Consider the following 23,373-nt stretch of genomic DNA (forward strand, 5'->3'; position numbering starts at 1 on the left):
ACCTGTGACAGTGACTCCGTGATTGTATTTAGGATCAGGGTCTTTGGCAGAATAATCAAGTTAAGATGATTTGGGAGGGGACCCAAGTCACAGGCAGCTATTAGGTACGAACTTGCAGTGACCTAGAGGACGATTTACTTGTTTGATCACACTTATCATAAACGTGAGGAAAACATCACAGGAAAGAATTTGCGTTGACGACAAGACGCAGATCACCGCAGCCCACCTGGGTTGGGTCTGGTGGGAGCGTTGGTCCGTTAGAACAAGCCTCTGACTTGCTCTGTTTCGGTGTTAAGGTCTATATCGTAAAAGCAGGGCCGAGTGGGCAGTCCTGGCATCGTGCTCATCTGGAAGAGAAAACAAAGCGTCGCTTGTGAGCAAAGTCTACAAAGTGATTAATCACAGCGCAGTTCACATGAAGACATACACCAACTAACACAATTCCCAACAGACCCGTTTAACATTAGGTTATGGACACAGGCAGCCCTGTCAGTTTGTCCGTCTTCACTCTGCAAGGAGACCAAACAAATACAGAAAGCACAGGCCACCTCCCAACAAAGTGTAGCCAATTCATCCTCCCCACAGGACATAGCAATGCCCAGCGACTTTTAGAGCTTCTCCTCTAAGTCAAATTTGCACACAGAACCCGAGACCAGCCCCTCTGGCTGGAGTTGGAGTTGACTCCTCACCAAGCATGCCGAAGAAGCAAACAGCTGTGCGTATGGTGCAAACCCCGCCCTCTAGACGCCTGGCATCTGGCTTCCCTTCCAACACCGACTCCTGTGTTGAGTGACTGTACTGGGTGTAGGGCTGAGTGTGTTACCCATTTTATTCTCTTAGTGACTTCCACGAGAGACATTTTTGTTATTTCCATGGCACCCGGGCGAGGGCAGTGAAATCCAGAGAGGGGAAGTTACATGTTCAAGGCTGCGTAGGTAGTAAGCGCCATATGACCTTAGGACTTGGCCGACAATGTCATACGTTTGCGCATCACCACCTTGGAGTGGCATTCTGTGTGTTTTACACAGATGACAGCCAGCTTCACACAGCTTCCAGCACCTTCTGAGATAGATACTTGCTTTCTCTTTACTCTATAGATTTGGGGGTGGAGTGGGGATGGTGAGGCCTGATTCCCCCCCCCCCCAAACAGGGTGTCATGTAGCTCAGGTTGACCTTGAACTCCTGATCTTCCTGTGACTTATCTCCCAAGTCCTCAGATCACAGGCTTGGGCCACCATGTCTAGCAAGGTGAGAGGATATTAAGTTACAAGTGTAAGTGCTCTGGGCATGGCTAGCTAGGGGTGGAGTCTGGGTGGAGCTAGGGGTGGAAGCTAGGAGCGCTTCACTGGGTTGCTGAGCTGAGACCTTCAGCGCTGTCATTTCGTCCCCTGTGGCAGAAGGTCCTCGTGTATCAAGACAGCATGCAGGCATCCCATTTGTGCTTTGAATCAGAGGACTCAGGATTTCCTGCTGTGCTATAACAGACACATGTCTTGCAACTGCATCCATCTATGTCCATCCACCCACCCACCCATCTATCCACCCACCATCTATCCATCCACTCACTAACCCACCCACCCATCCATGTCCATCCACCCATCCATCCATGTCCATCCATGTCCATCCACCCACCCATCCATGTCCATCCATCCATCCATGTCCATCTACCCACCCACCCACCCACCCACCCACCCATCCATCCATCCATCCATCCACCCACCCATCCATGTCCATCCACCCACCCATCCATCCATCCATCCACCCATCCATCCATCCACTCACTAACCCACCCACCCATCCATGTCCATCCACCCATCCATCCATGTCCATCCATGTCCATCCACCCACCCATCCATGTCCATCCATCCATCCATGTCCATCTACCCACCCACCCACCCACCCACCCACCCATCCATCCATCCATCCATCCACCCACCCATCCATGTCCATCCACCCACCCATCCATCCATCCATCCACCCATCCATCCATCCACTCACTAACCCACCCACCCATCCATGTCCATCCACCCATCCATCCATGTCCATCCATGTCCATCCACCCACCCATCCATGTCCATCCATCCATGTCCATCCATGTCCATCTACCCACCCACCCACCCACCCACCCATCCATCCATCCACCCACCCATCCATGTCCATCCATCCACCCACCCATCCATCCATCCATCCACCCATCCATCCATCCACTCACTAACCCACCCACCCATCCATGTCCATCCACCCATCCATCCATGTCCATCCATGTCCATCCATCCATCCATCCATCCATCCATCCATCCACCCACCCATCCATCCATCAGAGGTGACGTCCGGTTTCTGTCTCTTCAGTGGCCATCTAGCCTGCCCCTGTTCCCAGACACTCTCCATGAGATGGGGCAGTGATTGGGGGAGGGGGCACTCACTGGCATGCTTCTTCCCATCCCCCATCAGCTCTTAGCGGAGAACTACATGGGGTGGAGTGAAGCTCTCACCCCCTGCTCCCCTCTCTCACTCCTGACCCCATTTAGGGACTCTTTTCACTCAGCCAGGACAGGGAAGCAGCAGCACCCTGGGAGCCTGGTGCAAGTTCAAAGCCACAGGCCTGCTGGATGGGTGCTTGGGAGCACAGCAAGTCCCCAGGGAACACAGATACACACTACGGCTTGGAAATGGTGTCTCACATGGAGGCCACAGTCCCTCTTTGTTTCCCCTTCAACTCAGAGGAGTTTCACACCTTTATCTGCTACCCAGGTGGGAAGCCAATACAACACCCCACCCCCCCTCCTTACTGCCCACTCCCAGCCCTGCTGGCCCTGCGGTGTGGTGGAGAGGCTGAGGCACAGTGTTGACACTGTGGCGCTAGCTGCTCCATGATACTGCTGCTGCCACCTACATAGGACTGTAGCACAGGTGTCTCACGGCTGCAAAGACCGCTTAGCCCAGCCGGGCCCCCATTTATCACACACCTGTGGGCAATTCCGTTCTGGATCTCGGACAATCAACTGAGTGTAAGCTTGGGCACGAGACTTGGTGGCTGGGGAACCTGCTGTGTACCGTAAATCTTACCTACTCACAAGGCAGGCTCCCGGCATGGAGTTGATATCTCTCTGGTCACCACTGTGTTACTCTACTGACCACAGGCCACGGAAAGAAAGCCATGCTTACTGTTTGTGCTGGGACAGCAAACCCAAGCCGTTCATATGCGTCTGTCTGCAGGGGTCTGGGTAACTTCCTTGGAAAGCGCACTCTGACACCTGCACTTGAGGCATTCTGTGGCACGGACAGAAGGTATTCCAAGGTGCCTCTGTCATCTGCGTGGGCTCCAGATTTGGAGACAACACTAGGCTGGCTGCAGAAGGCATGGCTCATATTGGCCCAGTGATATTCTCTGTCTCTGGGTCAAAGACATCGCTTGCAGGGAGGTTACTGGTGGAGACATGATGACAGCTGTTCCTAAGGCTGCCACTGCTCACGAATGGCTGGCACAGCTTAGGGTCACTTGAGGTGACAAATCTTATGAAAACCCTTTACAGGAAGTGTGTATTTGGGGCTATGTGACAGAGCTTCGGATCACGGAGTCTGAGGTAAATGAGGAGACTCTCACATCACCTCCTGCTTGGTAACCACTGTTACTTCCCATTGGCACTTTCTGGTGATGGGGGCCAAGACCCTCAAAGGCAGAGATGTGGGTGGGCACGCGTCTTGTGGTCATTTTAATTCTGTCACAATATTGGGACAAAAAGCCAGCCAAAATTATTAAGTGACAGGAAGTAGAAGCTGTCTGTCCTCCTTTTCCAGCTTATTTCACATAAGTGGGAGAGACATGAGCGGAATGGCAAGATTCCTGCGTTTCTTCCCAACGATGCAGTAATCGCTTCTGAGAATCGAGACTACTTATTTGGGATAAGGGACAGCAGACCAGAGACCACAGGATCTGTAGAGTGACAGACGCCCAGACCTGTGAATAAACAGCCCGGCCATGTCCAGTCCTCCTGCTGAGGAAGGTACACTATATGGAGTCGTGTTACCAAGACCGAACATGCTTGCACCGGGTTCTCCCTCAGTAACTAGCCGCCATCAGAGTGCAGCTCCCAGACCAGACTCCAAGAGCGCTACAGAAGAAAGAAAAAGAAACGGAGAGCCCCTGGGAACTGACCTCTGGCCACAGGCCCGGGGTCAGTAGGGCTCTGTGCTAACAGTGTGCTCCTGCTTAAAATAACCAAGGAGCCACTAAATCTACGCTCTTGCCATGTCACATTAATGGGTTCTTGTGCAAAGGCCGAGGATAGCTTTTTGTCTTCATGACCCCGATTTTAACTACAGCTAATCTCCCAAACCTTTGCTGACCATGAGAAACCACACGTTCCATCAACAATACATTAGGGGCTGGTGGGATGGCTCAGTGGTGCTGGGAGACTCACAACCGGCTAGACCTCCAGTTCTAGGGGATCCGATGCCCTCTTCTGGCCTCCATGAGCACTGGGCATTTATGTGATGCATAGTACACATAAAGTTAATGTCTGCTTAAGACTGGTGTCAGCAGCCAGGCGTGGTGGTGCAGGCCTTTAATTCCAGCACTCAGGAGGCAGAAGCGGGTGGATCTCTGTGAGTCTGAGGCCAGCCTGGTCTACATACTAAGCTCTAGGACAGTCAGGACTATGTAGAGAGACCCTGCCTAAAAAAAAAAAAAAATCAAAAAAAACCGAACATCCCCAAAACAAAACAACCTCCCCTCAAACCACAAAAAGAATGGTCAGGCTAGAACCTTTGCAAAGATCACCCTTACCAAAAAGGCATAGCAGGGAATCACAATATCTTATGACTGCAAAACATAATATTTTCTAAACTACTACAAATAGAATAACGATCCAGGCATTTCCTGCTAGCCCTTTAAGACCAAACACGGATTACTGACACCTATTTGAAGTCTGTGAGCAGTTCTCATCTGCATGACCTCACTGAGGGGTAACCTACACATTTAGTTAAAATTCTCTGGGCTGGGGATGTGAGTCAATGGCAGAGTGCTTACATAGTATTCTTGAGGCCCGGGGTTCGACACCCTCCCCAATCACACACACACACACACACACAATCTTCGGGAAGCTGCAGGAATTATAGCTATAGCTAGAATGTCAATTTAACTGACGTTCTAACTCTAGAGCAGGGGTTCTCAACCTGTGGATCACGATCCCTTTGTGGGGGTGGGGTGCCATATCAGATATGTACATTATGATTCATAACAGTAGCAAAATTACAGTTATCAAGTAGGAACAAAATAATGTTTGAGGGGTGTCACCACAACATGAATAACTGTATTAAAGGGTCCCATCATTAGGAAGGTTGAGAACCACTGTTCTGGAAGGTTAGCAAAATTCAAGGAAGAGAGTTCTAAGTCAAGGCCATATTGACTAGTTAACTGGTCCTTTGCTCACTTGCTCTGGTCTAGTCCTTCCCCGAGAGATACAATGAGATCACCAGTCCCTAGGTTTTGAGTCGTTTACATGTGGCTCTTCACATGTCCCCCTGGGTCACTATAGAGAGCCTTTTCATCTTTCCCACGCCACCATCATTCCTGAACTCCTCAGCAGCCCTGAGGTGGCTGGAAGCTGACAGTCTCCATCCCTGTATAGATGCAGAGATGCATGCAGTGATGTTCAGATGCAGAGACAGACCCAGCGATGCTCAGTGCAGCTGTGCCATGCTCTGGGTACCAATCATTGGGATGTGTGAGGACCTTGGTTCTAGGTGGATCAGCAGTCTGAGGAGTGGGTAACTGTAGGGATCAGGTCAGGTCTGAAGGGCAGGGCTTCTGCTTCATAGAGAGAGGCACGGCCTCGGGCAGTTAGCTCACTGAGCCTTCATTAGTCATTTGTAAGTACAGTGTGACAATGTCTACACTATGGACTCTATTTTGAAGCGAAAAGGATAAAGTAAGAAAAGACTCCAGTTAGGCAACCAGAACGCAGTACTCACTTCGTTGCTTTATAATTACGTGTATGCAATAATCAGTGAGCAGGCTGGGAGACAGGCCAGCAGGGGAAAAGCATCCGCCTTGCTGAGAAGGCCTGATGACCCGAGTTTTCTCCCTGGACCGCGTAAAGGATGGAGAGAAATGACTCCTTCAGGTTGTGTTTTGACCTTCACGTGTGTGCGATCCCTCCTCTCTCCCTCCCCACCCCACACACTCACACATAAATAACAAAACCGTAAGTAGAAATAAAAAAGAAATGACTGTTACTTATGGCAAGACAGAAATAGGAAATGTAAAAGGAAATCTGATCCACGACTGTATTTCTTTTACAGGGACAAACGGGGCTTACTAGGTTTGAAGTATTTCCCTAATTGTTCTTGAATTACCAGTTATCTTAAAGTCACTCAAAGGAGAGGGTGTAGCTCAAGTCCATACCTACCCCCCTCCCCAGGGTTTCTCTGTATAGTCCTTGCTGTCCTGGAACTCACTCTAAAGACCGGGCTGGCCTCAAACTCACAGAGATCCGAAGGCCTCTGCCTCCCGAATGAAGGGATTAAAGGCGTGGGCTAGCAACGCCTCTCAGCTCCAACTCCACACTTTTTCTAGTTACCATGTTCAAAGCTGACTGCAAGAGCCAAGAAGCAAAATAACCAAGCCAACCGGGGCAGCTCTGATCAAGGCAGAGCCCAGCAGAAGCGTAACTATAAATCAGAACAAAGCGCATGAGCTCCAGCCTTAACATGGAGACTGCGTACAAAGGCTGGGCAGAGCTGCACGGATCACAAGTGCCTCCATCCACGTCTCCGCATGTGTGGGTCTTGCCTGCCATTTGGCACCGTGCCCATCCACTGGCCATTTGATCTGCAGGTGGCACAGCCTTCGACTGTCTATGAGCTCTAGTGTTTCAAGCCGGTTTCGTTAATGACAGGTTTCTGCAGAGCCCCTCCCCGAACATTATCAGAGACCGTCCTGGTAATTGAATGACCATCCTGGGAGGGGTGGGGGAGAGGAGGGGCTGGAAGGAAGGGTGGGGCGACGGGCATTGTTCCTGCTAGGAAGTTTACTGTTTTTCCTCCTGCTGCGCTGAACTTAGGGCCTCACACTTGCCAGGCAAGCACATCTGACTGGTTTAACATTTCTCTCGTTTTCAACCCTGTCTCCCCTATAGACTGCTGCAAAGCTCCTCCTCGGAGAGTGGGAGCTGCAAAGTGGAGAGAGCCCTGTGTTCTTGAACTCTTCCTTGATGCTACTCACGGGGCAGACAGGTGTGTGTGGGATGCTTTAGATCGTGTCTACCAACGGGAAACTTGGCTAGCCAACACTTGCTGGATCAGGGGACCACCTACAGCCTATCTTATCTGTGAAAGATGATGGAGTATGCACTACTCTGCAGCCTTCTCTTCAGGAAACTATTCTGGGTCTAGAACTGAACCTCTCTCTCATTTGTCATCTGTCTGTCTAATCTATCTCTATTAGATAGAATCGTACTGTCTAGCTCCAGCTAGCATTGAACCTACAATCTTCTGGCCTCAGCTTCCTCATTATGGAACTACAGTGGCGTTTTGCCTTGTCCAGCCCTTCTACACCATAGGGAGAACTGCCAACATATTTTCCTCCCTACTTTACTTTCCCCCAATCCAAGGATAAAAAACACCTCAATATGTTACTTATGCAAGTAACAGAACATTGCTTCCTATTTTAAGGGTATATAAGGGGTAAGGTGGGGACTGTCACCGACTGAGGACGAGCTCTCACTCCTATTATGCATGTATGTGTGTATGCATGCGTGTGGTGTGGCATGGCACACATGTGGAGGGCAGAGAACAATGTGCAGGAATCAATTCTTTCCTTCTACTACATGGGTTTTGGACATCACACTCGGGTCATCAATCTTGATGGCAAGAGCCTTTCCCTCCGGCGCTATCTGCTCCTCCTCTCCCTAACTTTAACTGGCTTCCTTGACATCCATAATACTGTTGGGGGCAGCATTCCCGGACCACCTTTCTCTGGCTGGACTCCAGAGGTGGCGGACAGCCATAAATTGCGACTCCCTTTTTTGCTCACATATACAAGGAGAGGGGCTAGGAGTTTAGCTGAATGGCCCCCAGCTCATATTCATGCACGAGGACGGGGGTTCAATCCTTAGCACTAAGCAGGGGACGAGGAGAAACAGTAAGGCAACAAGACGATCAGCTCTTTTTCTTTTCCTCCCAAATATAAGTTTTGCCAAAATGAATCACGTATTTGGCTTTAAAGGTGACATCATTCCCAAAGGCTTTACTACAAAAAACCCGACATGCCGCCTACCCTAACAACCCTGCTGTTCCCAATTGGCTGTTCCTTCTGAGATAATTTGAATAAAAATGCCCCCCATAGACTCACAGGCATTACTTGAAAGGATTAGGACATGAAGCCTTGTTGGAGTAGGTGTGGCCTTATTGGAGGAAATATGTCAGTGGGGGACGACTTTGATGTTACAGAAACTCAAGCCAGGGACAGTGGCCCACTCTCTTCCTGCTGATCCAGAAGTAGAACTCCTGGTTCCTTTTCCAGGACCATGTCTGCCTGTGTGCTAACATGTTTCTCACCACAATGATAATGGATCAAGCCTCTGAAACTGTAAACCAACGGCAATTAAATGTATTTCTTTATCGGAGTGCACCTGGTCATGGTGTTTCTCCACATGGAAAGAAACCCTAATTAAGACACCGTCCTCTTCCTCTGTTTACTTGGCCTTGCAGATTCAGGATTTAACTCCTGGCTTTCTAGCAGACATGTGGAGGATTGAGAGCTCTACATTCCCCACGTCTGGCCCCTTGCGTCTCTTAACTATAGAACTACAGGCTGGATTAGGACTATATAAGTGTACTCAGCAAGCTCATCTATATATCATGTTTTCTGAGAGAACTAAGGTCTGCCTGCCCAAACACTGTTCTGTATGTATACGACGTGCCTGCAGAGATGTCCATCAGGTTTCTTCTCCGATGGCCCTCCATCTTACCTTGTGAGACAGGGTCTGTCACCACGCCGTCAGGGTGATGATCTGGCGAGCCTGGCTGGCCAGGGACCTATTCCTTTCATCTCTCCACCCTCCTGCTTTGCTTTAGTATCAAACGTTAACATGCTGGGGGGCTAAATTCAGGTCTCGCTGAGTCATCACTCCAACCCTCGAGCTCATCCCGTAAGGCATTCAAGAGAAAGATTCATTCCCTTTGGTTCCATCCTTCGGCATCGTCACCCAGGAGGGTTATTAAAACAAACCCCACAGTGCACTCTTCCTGTTCCACAATCAACAGAACCTTTCTGCTGTTTGGGTTCCCAGGTCCTTCACCCATACTGTACTGGGCCGCCCACGATGGCCCCAGTGCACTCCATCTTTCCCCCTTGATGAAACGGCCCCTCCAGCAGCACCGTGAAGGCAGCTTGGCCGGGCTATTTTGAGATATAGATAAGTATTTCGCTGTGAGTGTGAGGACAATGCTGTCCTGTAGCCTAGCCCCCCCCCCCCACCACCACCACGGTTGAGATGGTCCATTGAACACAAACAATTTTCCATTCTCCTGTAATGGTTTTAGCATGCTCTCTGATAAGTGTCTGGACTCCATGGTAAGGAATGCTGATGCGGGCCCATGAATCCGTCTTGGCCACCGCTTTGATTAGAAACTCAAGTGAACGTCTAATTGTGGAAGACCCAGGGTTGAAGGGGTCATGGAGAGAAACTGGAGCTTGGCACCACGTGGCGGCCTTGGAGTCCCCGGCTATGGGTAAGGTGCAGCCCCCTTTGCAGTGCAGACTGCAGCATACTGGAGATGCCAGGACAGGCACTGGACAGCAGAGGTGTGGAGGGGAGTTGGCCTGACTTAGAAGGCAAACTGTGTGCGTTGCAGACAGGAGAGCCTGAAAAGTGAGGCTGCCCAGGGCCTTAGGAGCCCAGGAGACCTTGAGTGAGCCCCACACTTCAGAGAGCTGCAAGTTTGAAGCCGCACTATTGCATTTTGGTTTTGCGTAACTGATTATTTCGATGCGCTGGTTTTTCTTGTTTGGAGTACGAAGGTGTTTAACTTGTTTTTTTTTTTTTTTTTTTTTTTTTTTTTTTTTAACGTGGACCCCTGGTTAAAGAGATTTTAGATATTTTAAATATACACTAAATTTTTATAAGTGTTTGAGTCTTTAAAAGACCTTGGACATCTAGAGTTATGCTATGTTTTATATTGTAATATTTTTACATGCAATCTTGGGGATAAACAGGAAAGGAAAAATTATGGCTTAAAAGTGATTTGTGTGTGTGTGTGCACGCGAGCGCACGCGTGTGGCGTTAACAAGAGATGGACTTGTGACAGCTAATCTTGGTTGTCAACTTGACACAAACGAAGAGGAGGAAACCCCAAGTGAAGAATTGCCCATATCTTATCAATCTGTGAGGCATTTTCTTAATTGACTACGGACGCAGGAGAGTCCAACCCTCTTTGGGAGGAACCATTCCTAAGCAGGGTGGCCTGGGATGTGTAAGAAAGACAACTGAGCAAACCAGAGGGAGTGAGTTAGGAAGCGGTGTCCCTCCACGGTCTCCATGCTTCAGCCCTTTGCCTTCCCCTAGTGACCGACTGTGACGTGCCCGTACAAGCTGAAACATGCGCTTTCTTCCCCAAGTCGCTTAAAAGGGAGGGGAGAGATGGCACAGTGGTTAAAGGTACCTGTTACTCTTTCAGAAAACTAGGGTTGGATTCCTAATAGGGCACGGTGGTCAACAGCCACATGTAACTCCAGTTTCAGGGAACCCTACACCTTCTTCTAGCCTCCATGAGCGCCGGGCACGAAAGTGACACACAAGAGACGCGTGTTTTGGAAAGGGCTGCCATTGGGGGTGCTGACAGACACCTTCAATCCCAGCACGGCGGCAAGAATGAGGGTCTGACAGGCCTGATCTACCAAGCCTTGCCTTCACAGAGAAACCTTGTCTCCTAAACCAAAACCAAACTAACAAAAGCGCTACCAGTAAGAAATCAGACAACCATGTAAAAAGCTCTCCCTGCATTGAGCTTTAGAAGTCCCCTTAATTCCAGACTACACATCCCTATGGGGCAGATGGCTGGTGAGTGCACGCTCCTATCACTGGAGTTTGCTTGATTTCCAAATACTTGGAGATTCCCCAGATGCCTTTCAGTCTTGATTTCTCATTTAATTCCATTGTGGTTACTGAACAAACTTGGTGTGATCTGAATCCTTTAAAATTTATTGAGACCAGTTTTGTGGCCCAGAACACAGCCAGTCTTGGCAAAGCGTTCTCCGGACATTTGCAAAGAATTTGTGCTTTGCTTCTGCTGGGTGGAGTGTTCTAGAAATGCCAATTAGGTCAAGTACAACTATAGTAGTATTTTAGCCTTCTACATCTTCATCGCTTTTAGTCTATTTGTTCTGAGAGGGGCTTAAAAAAAATTTCTGACTCTAAAAAAACATAAAATAAAATAAAAAAAAATTCTGACTCTACTTGTGGAGTATTTGTCTATTTTTCCCTTCATGGCTCTCCTCCCCTTCATGTGTACTGAAAATTCTACCTCCAAACATGAGAATAATTCTGCCTATTGACAAAACTGGTCCTTTCATTTTAAAAATATTTTCGTATTGCGTATCTGATTTGTGTACACGGACGGTGTGAATGTGTGTGTGGTGGGGGGGGGTATGCATGTAACAGTGCATGAGTGGACGTCAGACAGAGGACAAGCTCAGACGTTGGCCCCCGCCTTCCACCTTTTTTGAGACACTTTGATGTTCACCGCTGTGTAAGACAGGTCCTGGAGATTCTCCACTTTCCACTTCACGGTCGGAGCATTGAGATTACAGGCAGTACTGCGTCCGGCTTTAAATGAGTTTTCGGGATTCGAACTCAGATCCTCACACTTGTGGTCAACCCTTCCCCCACTGAGCCACCTCCCCCCAGCCCCTCATTCTAAATTTAACTCACCAAAGTCTCATTTCACTGCTTCTCTCCCCTGGAGTTCTACAGCTCCGGCTACTTTTTAAATTAAATTAGTATTGATGTTTCCCACCACCCTTTAAATGTAACCATAGCAGGCTCTCCTCACTTTGCTTTTTTTTCCTCCATGGCTTCAGTTACCCATGGCAAACATGGTTAAAAGCTACGGTACAATATGGCGAGATCCGTCGAGAGAGTCTACATGTGTGTAACTTCAGAAAAGTTTTCTATGTACGAGTGTTTTGCTTCAATGCGGTTTTGTGCATCACATACGAGCCTGGTGCCTGTGGAGCTCACGAGAGCACCAGTTCCCCTGGATCTAGACTCAGAAAAAGTTGTGAGACACCACAACGTGCTAGGAAGCGAACCTGGGTCTCCTGCAAGAGCAGCCATTGCTCTGACCGCTGCTTCTAATGTCTCTGTCCACTAGTTATAACATTTGTAAAATTAGTTCCCATCTCGTTTTAGACTTTGTAATTTTAGGTTGAATGCCAGGCATTTCATTTTGTTGTGATTTCATTGTTCTTATGTCTGTTCAGTGAAAACTTAAATCACAAGTATGGGTATGGTAGCCAGAGGATAAACTTAGGAGCTGGTTCCTTCTACCATGTGGGCCCCAAGGGGTAAGTTCCAGCTCTGGGTGTTGTGTGCAGGCTACTTTACCAGAGGCGCCATCTTCTCACGGGCCCCGATGTATAGCCTTAGGTTCTGTTTTGGGACAGTTAAGTTATTTTAGCTGCTCCAGCACAGGTTGGCCTTTTGCGTTTGCTTTTCATCTCTGTTAGGGAGAGCTAGAGCTATGCTTAGTCTGGGATTCATTTTACCCTTACCGCTAAGGCGAGTCCTTCTTCTGCCTTTGTAGTAGCCACGAGCGACATGCGACCCCTCTTTCGGGTGACCTCTCCCCTGGCTTGACGTTGTTTTTCCATAGGTGCACTGACCATACTGTCTTGAATGTTCCAGGAAGGCCCTCTGAGATCTGTACCGTTTGCTTCTCAGATACTCTGCCGTGCAGAGCCTAGAGGGACACCTGCTCTACCTGTTCAGTGAGGGGACAAACTGAGTGTCCATTCTCTGGGACACCTTATACACTAGCTTGGAACCTTTCTCTAGACAATAGCCAAGACCGTTAGCTCTGGGGCCCTACCTGCCAGCTTCCTACTTGGGGATCAGGGTTCTATCCCAGCTGACTTCCAGTGTCTTGAGTATTATTTTTCACAATTTCTTTTGGCTTATCTCAAGGAGAGGCTCAATTCAATCCTGTAATCTCATCTTCCCAAGCATGCAATGTACCCTGAAGAGTGTTATTTCTCATTAAGTGAGATAATATCATCTTACAGATGTGCGTGTAAGTTTTATAAGCTCACAGAGCCTTTCAAGTCAACTATAATTCCACCCACCAATTAGAGAGCGATGTTCTAAGAAACATGATATACTGGGGAATTAGATTTTAAGATAAGGATCCCAAGAACAAAATTACATTAATAAGCTTCGCTATGCAACACCCAACATATATATATATATATATATATATATATATATATATATATATAAAACAAACACAGGAAAAGCAATCTTTTCACATAAAATGCTTGCAATACTTAGATTAGGACACAAGAGAGTCTGTGGTTAAAGTGCAGTTTAATATAGTATGTGCGCCTTAAGAAAACAGAACTTAGGGGCAGGTTGTCAGCATGTACCTTTAATTCTAGCACTAAGAAAGCAGAGGGAAGTGAATCTTTGTGAGTTCAAGGCCAGCCTGGTCTATATAGTGAGGTCCAGGCCAGCCAGGGCTACACAGTAAGACCCTGTTTCAAAAAACAAAACCAGCCCCCTAAAAACAGGCAATAAGCCTACACACATTTTCTATTTGGGCCATAAACTAAATAATAACAGTTAATACACATACTACTACTACTACTAAGATTCTTCAGTGCCTATATTCTTCTGCATTTCTTTCTTCTCTCTCTTTCTCTGTCTCTCTCTCTCCCTTTTTGCTTTTTCAAGACAGGGTTTGTCATGTAACGGCCCTGGCTGTCCCGGAACTCACTCTGTAGACCAGGCTGGCCTTGAACTCACAGAGCTCTATCTACCTCTGCCTCCTGAGTGCCGGGATCAAAGGTGTGCACCACCACCGCCCAGAAATTTTCTGCATTTCTTAAAACAAAATGAATTTCCTCTTAACTTTTCGTGTTGTCTCTTCCTTTCTTTCTAACAGGTAAGCTCTTCGTTGCTTGGCCACTGTCACAAGAACTATCACGGTCATTATGCCTCCTTCTGCTGCCCTCTCCACCACTCTAGTGAGCTTCCCACGATGACACATTCTCAAATAAACACAGCTCAGGCATTTGAGTAATTCCTCAGCATGCTGACGGAGATGGATACCATCAGTCCATTAGCTGTTTTCCTCCAGAAATCAGGCTGCTAAAGGTAGAGCTTTCCTATTATATAGAAGGCACAGATCACCGACATAAATACACTTTACAGCAGGGAATATTTCCTTAGCACTCCTTCTGTCATAGCTTGGGATGGCGGTGAAATGGTATCCAATTTCAACTAACACATCACTTTTACTTTCTTCGCCTGCTCCAACCCACTGCTGGCCACTTTACTCACGGAAAGGTAATCGTCCGTATACCTTTAGCAAATCAGATGCAGGCATAAACATTTCATTCCCAGGCATGTCTCCCAGTGTGGCAAGCAGATTCCTTTCCTGTCATTGCTTTGCCGCCCTGCCCTGGAGAGCAAAGGGCGAGTCCAACGGGCATAGGGACTTGACGCTTTTAGTCCCTTTCATCTCATTTCCACAGGCACCCAGGGATGCTGGGGTCCCCTTAAGCAGTTTTGTATCGTTACGCTCAAAACAAAACATCACATGAATCTCTCTTTTTGACTCAGTAAAATAAGGCCCCCGTACCAAATCTGGCTAGCTGCCTGTCTTTATAAATAAAGGTTTATTAGAATACAGTCATGAGTGTATACGCTGTGCATGGCTGTGCGGCTCTGTTTATGCTTTCACAGTGGAGCTGAGTGGTTAGAATGCAGGCCGTTGGGTCTAAGCCCGGTCCATGAAACTGCTCTTGGGCCCTTCACAGGAAATGTTTCCCCATCTCAGTGTTAAGAGACAGCATTGCCGATAGAAAGGTTTACAAGCCAAGAGAGAGGAAAAGCTTGGGAGGAATGTGGATATCCTACCACCTTCCTTAAAGATACAATGGTCAAGTGAAGTGTGGGTGTCCACCCACACTGCTCCAACAGGGCACACAAGAGACAAAAAGCAAAAGCCATAAGCACCAGCCTGGTACAGCAGAGGAATGCTGTGGATGCATAGGAGAGCAACACAGTATTGTTCACTTCTAATCTAGTTTTGCAGGATTTCGGTCACAAGCTTAACTAGATCCAAGGCAAGGTTTTATACGGAATCTCACTGTCCAGGTTGTAAAGCCCCAGAGGTCTTGGAGATGTATTCTCTCCTAGCCACATGCCACTTTCATGTCACCTGGGCCCGATGCCGTAAACCTGGTGCTTCTCATTCGTCTGAATATGAAGAGCGGCCCCGTCTCAAAGCGACAGTCCAGAGCTGGGCTCTTCGTACTGACGTGAAAGTGGCAATTTCCCATTGCTGTTTTGGAAATTGGTACTGTGCCCGTTGGCAAGACTAGGCAAAGCAAGTTCCATGTCATGTTTAGTGCATCCACAGGACCCACAGAGGGATGTGCTGCCTGAAAACTCAGAAGTTACCCGGGAGTGGCTTTGTACCGAACACTGTCCCTTACGCCTGGCTCTCCAAGTGGCATGTACTCAAATGCCTTCACTGGTTGTGAGACGTGAGTCAACTTTGACAGGAAAATGATTTGGGACAAGTTGCTAAGTAGGACCAAGGACAGAGCTTGCTGATGGAAGCAACCCTGGGCCCGGCTGGGAGAAGGAACTCGGGAGTGTTGTTGGGGTTTGGCTTCTCGCAGGAAGGGTGTTTCCAAAGACGAAAGCAGCAAAACTAGGGTAGAGGAGAACAATGTGATGGCAGGCTGGGCTCAAAGGGCGAGGAACAGAAAAGCAGAAGGAGTGAGCATCCACCGAATGCATCCTACAGTTCGCGTCTGCCATGGACAACCAGCACACAAAAGTCCCCTGGCCTCCGGTGCCAGCAGAGAGGGAAGGAGGGGAGGGGCGGGGAGAGGACAGAGAAGAAGGAAAAACAGAGACAAGCAGGGAGAGAAGGGAAGGAGAAGAGAGGGGGAGGAGAGGCCTCATTAAAATTGTGCATTTTTTCCTCCATAACTAGATTTGGGCCATATGACCGTAGCTGCTTTAGAAGAAAGTCAGCTCTAAAGCCACAAGGCCGAGGTGGCTGAACTCACATGAAGTGAAGAGTGCACTCTGTCCCTTTGCCCCGGACCCACTTTTCCCAACCTCCCAGCCTGAATTCCTCATCTTTCACCAAGACCGCCCCAAATTATGATTGATGGGAAGGCTGCAATAAAATGATACCATAGTTTCAGTTCTTTCCAAAAACTTAATGAAATCAGGAAAATTGGCTCAAGTCCATAGAGCTGGAATCAAAACCGGAGGCCATGATCATTGCTTCAAAGACACGTCCAAGGGTTCAAAGGCAATCCAGCTGCGGACAAGTACTGATACTGTCTTTACAGAGACGGATGACCCTTGACCCTTCCAGTGGACTGGCCCTTGCAGACAATGCCAAGTGTGGGCAAAAAGGGTAACATTCTTGCCAACGAGAGAAAGTTTAAATTTTTTTTTACCTTTCCTACACTGCCATGTCTAGCTGCCTTGGGTTATGGGGCTAAGTTAAAAATATTTATGCTATTTTTATCAAGTATAAGCAATTTCTATTGAGTTAGCTTTTGAAAAATGATTGGGTGACATGCTCCGAACACTTAAGAGACTTTTGGGATTAGTGGGTGGGAACATGAAAAAGTCAAGAGATTCCAGAAAAAGAAAAGAGAGAGGTCAGGGAGTGGGCTGGGAAACATATGGATGTTGTAACAAAACCCTCTGCTCAAGAGGAAGCTGACCCAAACCAGCCCTGAGGAGCCCGGAGGAAATGCCCCAGGATTCCAAAGATCAGTAGTGCTATGAACCGGGTCCAAGAACAAAACAGTGGAAACCGATACTGGAAAATCCTGAGGTGTTTCCATCTCCATCACTGATAAGATCTTGGCTTGAGTTCCTTCTGACGGGGCATCCGTGCCCTATAAAATCCCAATGTGGCTTTTCTATTCTGGTGTGGTCAAGCAGGCATGCTTCTGTTACTATAGATAGGATGACCATGGTAAACTTTTCTTTGTCATCCTTCAATTTCATCAAAACACCCAGAAGTCTCCTCTGTGACCAATGGTCCCAATCAGAGCTGTGTTGCCTGACCAAGGCTGCTCATCTCTATGCCCGGGAATAAACTTATACCATTTATAACTCACTAGCAGTCCTCAGGCAAACAACTGAGCGGGGTCCTCACCCATGAATTGTCAAAGAAGATGCACCACAGGCCAGTCTGGTGCGGGCATCTTCTCAGGTGCCCTCTTCCCAGATGACTCTAGCTTGTGTCAAGCTGACATAAAATCTAGCCAGCACACCTCTAGATGAGGAAACTTAAGTTATCAGAGAAAGATAAGTTTGCTGGCCAACCTTTCAGAGGAGCCAGTGATAAATGAAAAACTCATTTCTGTGCTTGACTTTTAGCCAAAACATTTGCAAAGACCCCGGGACTTATGTTTAAGAAGAAAATTAAGTCTCCCACAGCAGAGCCCATTCAGCACAAAAATACACTATGAGAAAGCTCTGCTATACATTAAAAGTTACACTTTAAATGATTTTTTTAACTCATCCATTCCAACCACTCCATCCCCACCAACTAAACAAACAGTAGTCATTGCTAGTGGGACATCTTTGATTGAATTCTGCAGTTCAGGAACAGTCTGAGATACAGCAGCCACTGTGGTCTTGTCCTGCTCTTCTATGACTACAGAGACCCCTCTACCTGGCACGTGCGGATCACCTGTTGATGGGTCACAGTGAAGGCAGAAGGCTGAGCTGACAAACAGGGCCACCAAGGGAGGCTGAACATCCATCAGTTTGCAATGGTGGAAGAGTTCCCTCTCCCCACAACACGAGTCTTAGCTGAGGTGGGCAGCGGTGACGGCGAAGGGGTGGATGTGGGTGTGTGTGGGGTAGGGATGGAATGGTGTGGCCTTGAGGACAGGAGAGTAGAAGCCACTGGCCAGTGGCTGAGGCTGGACCAAGAGCCGAACTCCTCTGTTAAGTGGGCCAATTTGTTCCCTCTTTTTGTCCAAGGTTGAGTCGAGTTTCTGTTGTTGGAAACCACAAGAGAGTCTGAAAAACAGGTTGAATTTAAGGCAGGCAGGAAACAGCCCCATCCCATCCTGGCCCAGGGCCTCGAAGCCCAGAGAAGGGGCAGGATGGTGGTGAGGTAGCCTGGGACTGGAGGGCAGAACTATGTATGCCTGGCTCTGCCAGGGTCCCTTCAGAAGAGACAGCCTGGGCATCCTCATCTGCTCCCTGAAAGCGATGGTACAAGGATGATAGTGGATCTTAACTAATCGTTGCTAAGTTGAAAAAACTCTATCTCCGAGTTGGCTATTTCTCAGGAATTTAAAAGAGGAGAAAGTTTCAAATTTATCACAGACAAAGTGAATTTCTTTGGAAGAAAGCTTTGCTAGGGAAACCAGAGGACTTTGGGACACAACTCCACAACTTGACTATTTTGGCTGAGTATCAGCCTCTTTTCATTCTTGGATTTTTTTGGAGACTGTAAAACAGAGTACTCCCCCCCCCTCCCCAAAGACAAACAATTTGGTTTTGTATTCTGAGAGCAGCCTCTCCCTCTGTGTGAGTTCATCCAGGAGTGGCCTGTTCCCAGTAGAAGGATCATGACAGGGATCTTTTACACCTCAGAAGGATGTGCCGAAGAATATGGCCCCCTAAAAGGCCTGACATTTCCTATCACTATAATGTGCTCCAGTTAAATCCAAAAAATGACAACAACAAAGTGAAGATAAACACACAGAAGAACAGCAACAATAACCCAACCAGAAACAATCCAGACCTTTAGTTTTTAAAGGTATGTTTTTCCAATGCTTCGTTGACTTCCAACCAGAAAATGTAGTGACAGCTGGCGCCACCTCCCATCCCCCCCCACCCCATCCTTGACATTTGGATGTTTAATTATTCTATTCGTTTAGCTGTCTAAATACATTTGCATAAAGATTGCAACAGTATCAGATGGAAGCCATCATGAGTTTGTCAATATTATTTTTGGCTAGCCTCATGGAAAAGAAACATGTTATGCTTGAGAGCCACAAATCCAAACAGGGAAAGAAGCAAATCACCCCTGCTTCCACAGAAGCCATACTTGTCGGTGAAGTTGAAAAGAGAGATGGGCATTTCACAAGATGAATCGTCTTAGAAAGTAATCAGGCCTTTCCCGGTGCTAGGCTGCCCAGCACCAATTAATCATGTTCCAAAGCTGAAAGACAAAGGCTCCGGGGACGGCACATGAGGGGGTGAAGAGAGTTGAGAGGAATAGAGACAAGGGGGGATTCTTACTTTCTTAAACATATACTTAGAGACTATGTGAAAGACCTGTGATTTGTTCTCAAGCTTACATTCTACTATGAGACGTAACTTGGCACCGTTTTTCATGCTGTCCTCTGGGACACTCGAATAATACAAGGTGTTACCTACCATCACTAAGGGTGGGATGTGGAAGTGAGTTAAAAAATGGCAATAAACGCATAATGTGAATCCAGTGTCTCTTAAACGCATACACACACGCATGCACGCACGCACGCACGCTAGTAAGTGTTAGGAGGGCCACACACAGGCCAGTTTTATAGCATCGTTCCGTGTCAGTCTCTGGAGTGGCTGGGACTACAGGTATGCACCACTGCATCTGGATCAGAAGGCCACTTTAGGCACCAAAGACCAAAGCCAGAGTTAAATTCCATGTGTTAGGCGAGATGGGCTGTCATAGGCGTTCTAAACCTTCCATCCAAGGTGAGACACCTGTGATGAAATTACTAAATAAATAAGTAGTGATTTCCCCTTTCAGATGCTCTCTCTGAGTCTCTCTGTGAGTGTGTGCATGCTTGCATTTGGAGATCATAAGTGAAACTTGGGTACCTTTTCTCAGGATGCCATCTTCCTTACTTTTTGGGACACTGTCTCTCATTGGCCTGGAAGTCATCAAATAAGCCAGCCAGTCCCAGGGATGTGCCTGTCTGTGACTCTTCAATACTGGGATTACAATTGCATGCCACCACCGGGTGGTGGGGGGGGGGCACACACCTTTGGTCCCAACATTTAGGAGGCAGAGACAGGCAGATCTCTGGGAGTTTCAAGGCCAGCCTGGTCTATAGAGTGAATTCTAGGCTAGCCAGGGCTGTTACACAGAGACACTCTAAAAAGACAAAACAAAATGAACAACAACAACAAAAACAAAACAAAACAAACAAAAGACAAAACCCCACAAATGTATGCCATGATACCTGTTTTTTTTTGTTTTGTTTTTTTGTTTGTTTGTTTATCATGGATTCTGGGGATCAAACTCAGAGCCTCTTGCATTAGTAGCAGGTACCTTACCTATTGAGCTACTTCAGTCTTCAAGTTCTACTGTATCCTTCACAGAGTTTCAAGCAAAATTTAGTATGCTTGGTTATTTGACCTTTTACTCCCTCTATTTAAGGGGCCACACACCCTGTTTCTGTTTCAAAACAACAACAACAACAACAAAACCCCCCACACTCCTAGTAATGCTCATTGGGTTCATCCATCCCTTTCCTAGTCATAGAATACAAGTAGTTGAAGGCAAAGACTGTTGCATCGATCTTTTATTCCTAGTGGCTCATAGTACCTGGTAACCAAAAAAAAAAAAAAAAAAAAAAAAAAAAAAAAAAGTTGGCCAGGAACAAAAGAAGAGTCGTCGGCCTTAGACATCTATTGTCCTTTGACAACCAGGTTGATTGAACATGAATGGTCGACTTCAAAGGCTGCTTAGAAATTCCTTCCAGGTGGAAGCCTTGATGTGACCAGCTCCACTGTGAAGGTCTGAGGATCAGGCTCTTTGAAATAGGAAACTGCATGGGAGCCACATGGTAGAGCTTAAGGTTCGACTTACATCATCTCCACACAAACGTCTGAAGAGGAAGTATAGGTTGGACTTTTCAATTTTCCCTGGAACTTGTCTGGGAGCGACTGTTGCTAGACTCCTGAGTGCTAGACTCATAGGTGCCTGGAATAACCTTGCTTTTAATGCCCACGAGATGCTCATGTTTCCAGAACCCTTTGTTGGTGATCGATTTCATCAGTGAACCTTTGACCCAGTATCAAGGGCCCTGGTGAATGAGTATGAACTTGTAACACTGCTTCATTCAACATGTTTTACAGATGCATCCCCATGCAGGACAGGGAGAATGTAAGAGATGCGAGAACACGATCTTCATGGATCTCTCTCTGCCTACAAGGATGGAGTTGTCCATGTGAGTGTGGGCACACCCTATCATTCTCTAAGTGGAAAGACTACTTCACTATGCCAAAATGGCTTCTTGAAAATCAAAAATTAGGGTTATGCTTAATATCTGCTTGCCTTTTGTGTGGGCCAGGCAGAAGATGCTCAGGCGATTAGTCAAGATGAAAACCTCGGGGTCCAAGTCTCTTGGACCTTGATGGATAGCATTTCACTACTCCACGTGGACTCCACGTGCTGGACTCCACGTGGAGAGAGCTGTGGAGCTCGCCTTGGTTCCCTCTCTCCATTAGCCTGTGTGATGGGTCCTTCTAATTTGTTTCATATCCTGCCTCTGCAGTAAATCACAGTATGGCTGTTTGCTGACTTTCTAAGTCTTCCTGAGGAACAACTGTATCTGTAAACGATTCTGTGGACCTCCACAAAGAATTCCCTTTCCCTCCTAACATGGTTGTACTTCTTTTACTACAGCTCTAAGGAAATGGCAGCTCCATCATCAGTAGACCTGAGGACCACTGCAGGATTCCTTTTCTGTTTTTCTGATCATTCCACCTCTACAACCTCTTACGCCATCTCCCGCCTCTCTTTCGCTCGGGCTTTATGTGCCGTCTCTTAGCAACGTCTTCAGGCCTCTAACTCCTCCCCCTCTCTATTTCACCCATCTTGCCACCCAACCGACCTTTCTAAAACGCGAATGTAACCATGATATTGCTCCTCTTGAAATTCTCAAGCTTTGCTGCGGTATGAACTCCAACTCCTAAGCTTGACCTTCAAGTCCATGTGACCTGGGTCAAGCCTTCCTGCCCAGTGTCAGAACACATTGTCACTCTTGGCTTGTACAGAATTGCTATATTAAAGGACGTTAGCAATACCGTTGCAGGGTTTGAAGTTTCCCATCTCCAGCCTCTTCGTTGTGTACCATCTGGTTAAGCTGTTCTTTTTGGGCTATCAAGAGCAGGCTTGGGCGATCCCTCTCTTTGCTAGGTGTCCCAGCCCTCAGTGCCGTCAACTCTGCTCCGCTTGATGCCCTTAGCTCTCTGTCATCTACATACACAACCTATGTCTCCCATTAGCTCCTTTATCCCCTAAGGGCTAGGTTCAAATCAAGCCTTTGTGGTGGTGGTTCTTGTTGTTTTTGCTGGCCTAGTACCCAGCATGCCTCCATACATGTTGAACAAGTAAATCAGAACTTGGGGCATTTGTGTGGCTGCAATGGTATGGGCTCCCTAGGCTGGAATGGCTAAATGACTGTCCCTGTGTGCCTGAGGACTAGGCATTTAAAGGAACAGGGCTACTCATTTCTGGCAGGAGAACTCTAGTGCCTAGACTTTTGGGGACCACAACAAAATCTCCAGTGCTCCCTCTGGGGTGCATATCTCATGTCAGGGAGGCACACTGAAGGCTCCAGCATCTAAAACATCTGTGGGGGTGTCTCTGTACCATTTCCCAGGAATCCAGTGCTGCCTCACCTCGGAGGTGCCTCCCTGCTGGCCGTGGCCTGCTCTGCCCTTTGCTGAACTCCTCTGTCCTTCCCCGAGCAACTCCAGTACCTTCCTCGCAATACAGGAAAGGCTTCGGTCTGGAACTCAATAAAGCCAAAAATCCATTGAAAGCATCCACTCCCCAGTGCATTATGCAATATCCTGAGGAAGAGATCATCCTCCCTGTGCCAAAAGGGAGCTGGGCATGCTTGCAGGCACCGTGCACAGCTGCCTCCAGTGAAGTGTACACATCCATGCTCTAGAACGAGTTCTGGACGGCCAGTCACCAGGTGGTCCAGGTGGGATGCTGCAACATCCCACAACCAAGACTTTTCAGTAGGGAAATGCATCCAAAAAACCCGGGAGAGAGAGACTCCAGTCTAGCGCTTTCATCCGAGAGGGTGTGTCATTTCTCATGAAAGGCAAGGCCCCCCCCCCCCCCGCA

General features: G+C 47.7%; 1 protein-coding gene across 1 annotated transcript in view; it reads right to left on the reverse strand.

The window, feature by feature from the left end:
* Nucleotides 1-225: 225 nt before the first annotated feature.
* Nucleotides 226-23,373, reverse strand: part of Mthfd1l (methylenetetrahydrofolate dehydrogenase (NADP+ dependent) 1 like) — a 150,028-nt gene continuing 126,880 nt past the window's right edge. Inside the window, exon 27 of the mRNA XM_051206011.1 lies at nt 226-347. Within this exon, the coding sequence (XP_051061968.1) occupies nt 258-347 (90 nt within the window). The 3' untranslated portion in view covers nt 226-257. The remainder of the gene's footprint in view (nt 348-23,373) is intronic.

The sequence above is a fragment of the Phodopus roborovskii genome, unplaced genomic scaffold (assembly GCF_943737965.1).
Source record: "Phodopus roborovskii unplaced genomic scaffold, PHOROB, whole genome shotgun sequence".
Taxonomy (NCBI): domain Eukaryota; kingdom Metazoa; phylum Chordata; class Mammalia; order Rodentia; family Cricetidae; genus Phodopus; species Phodopus roborovskii.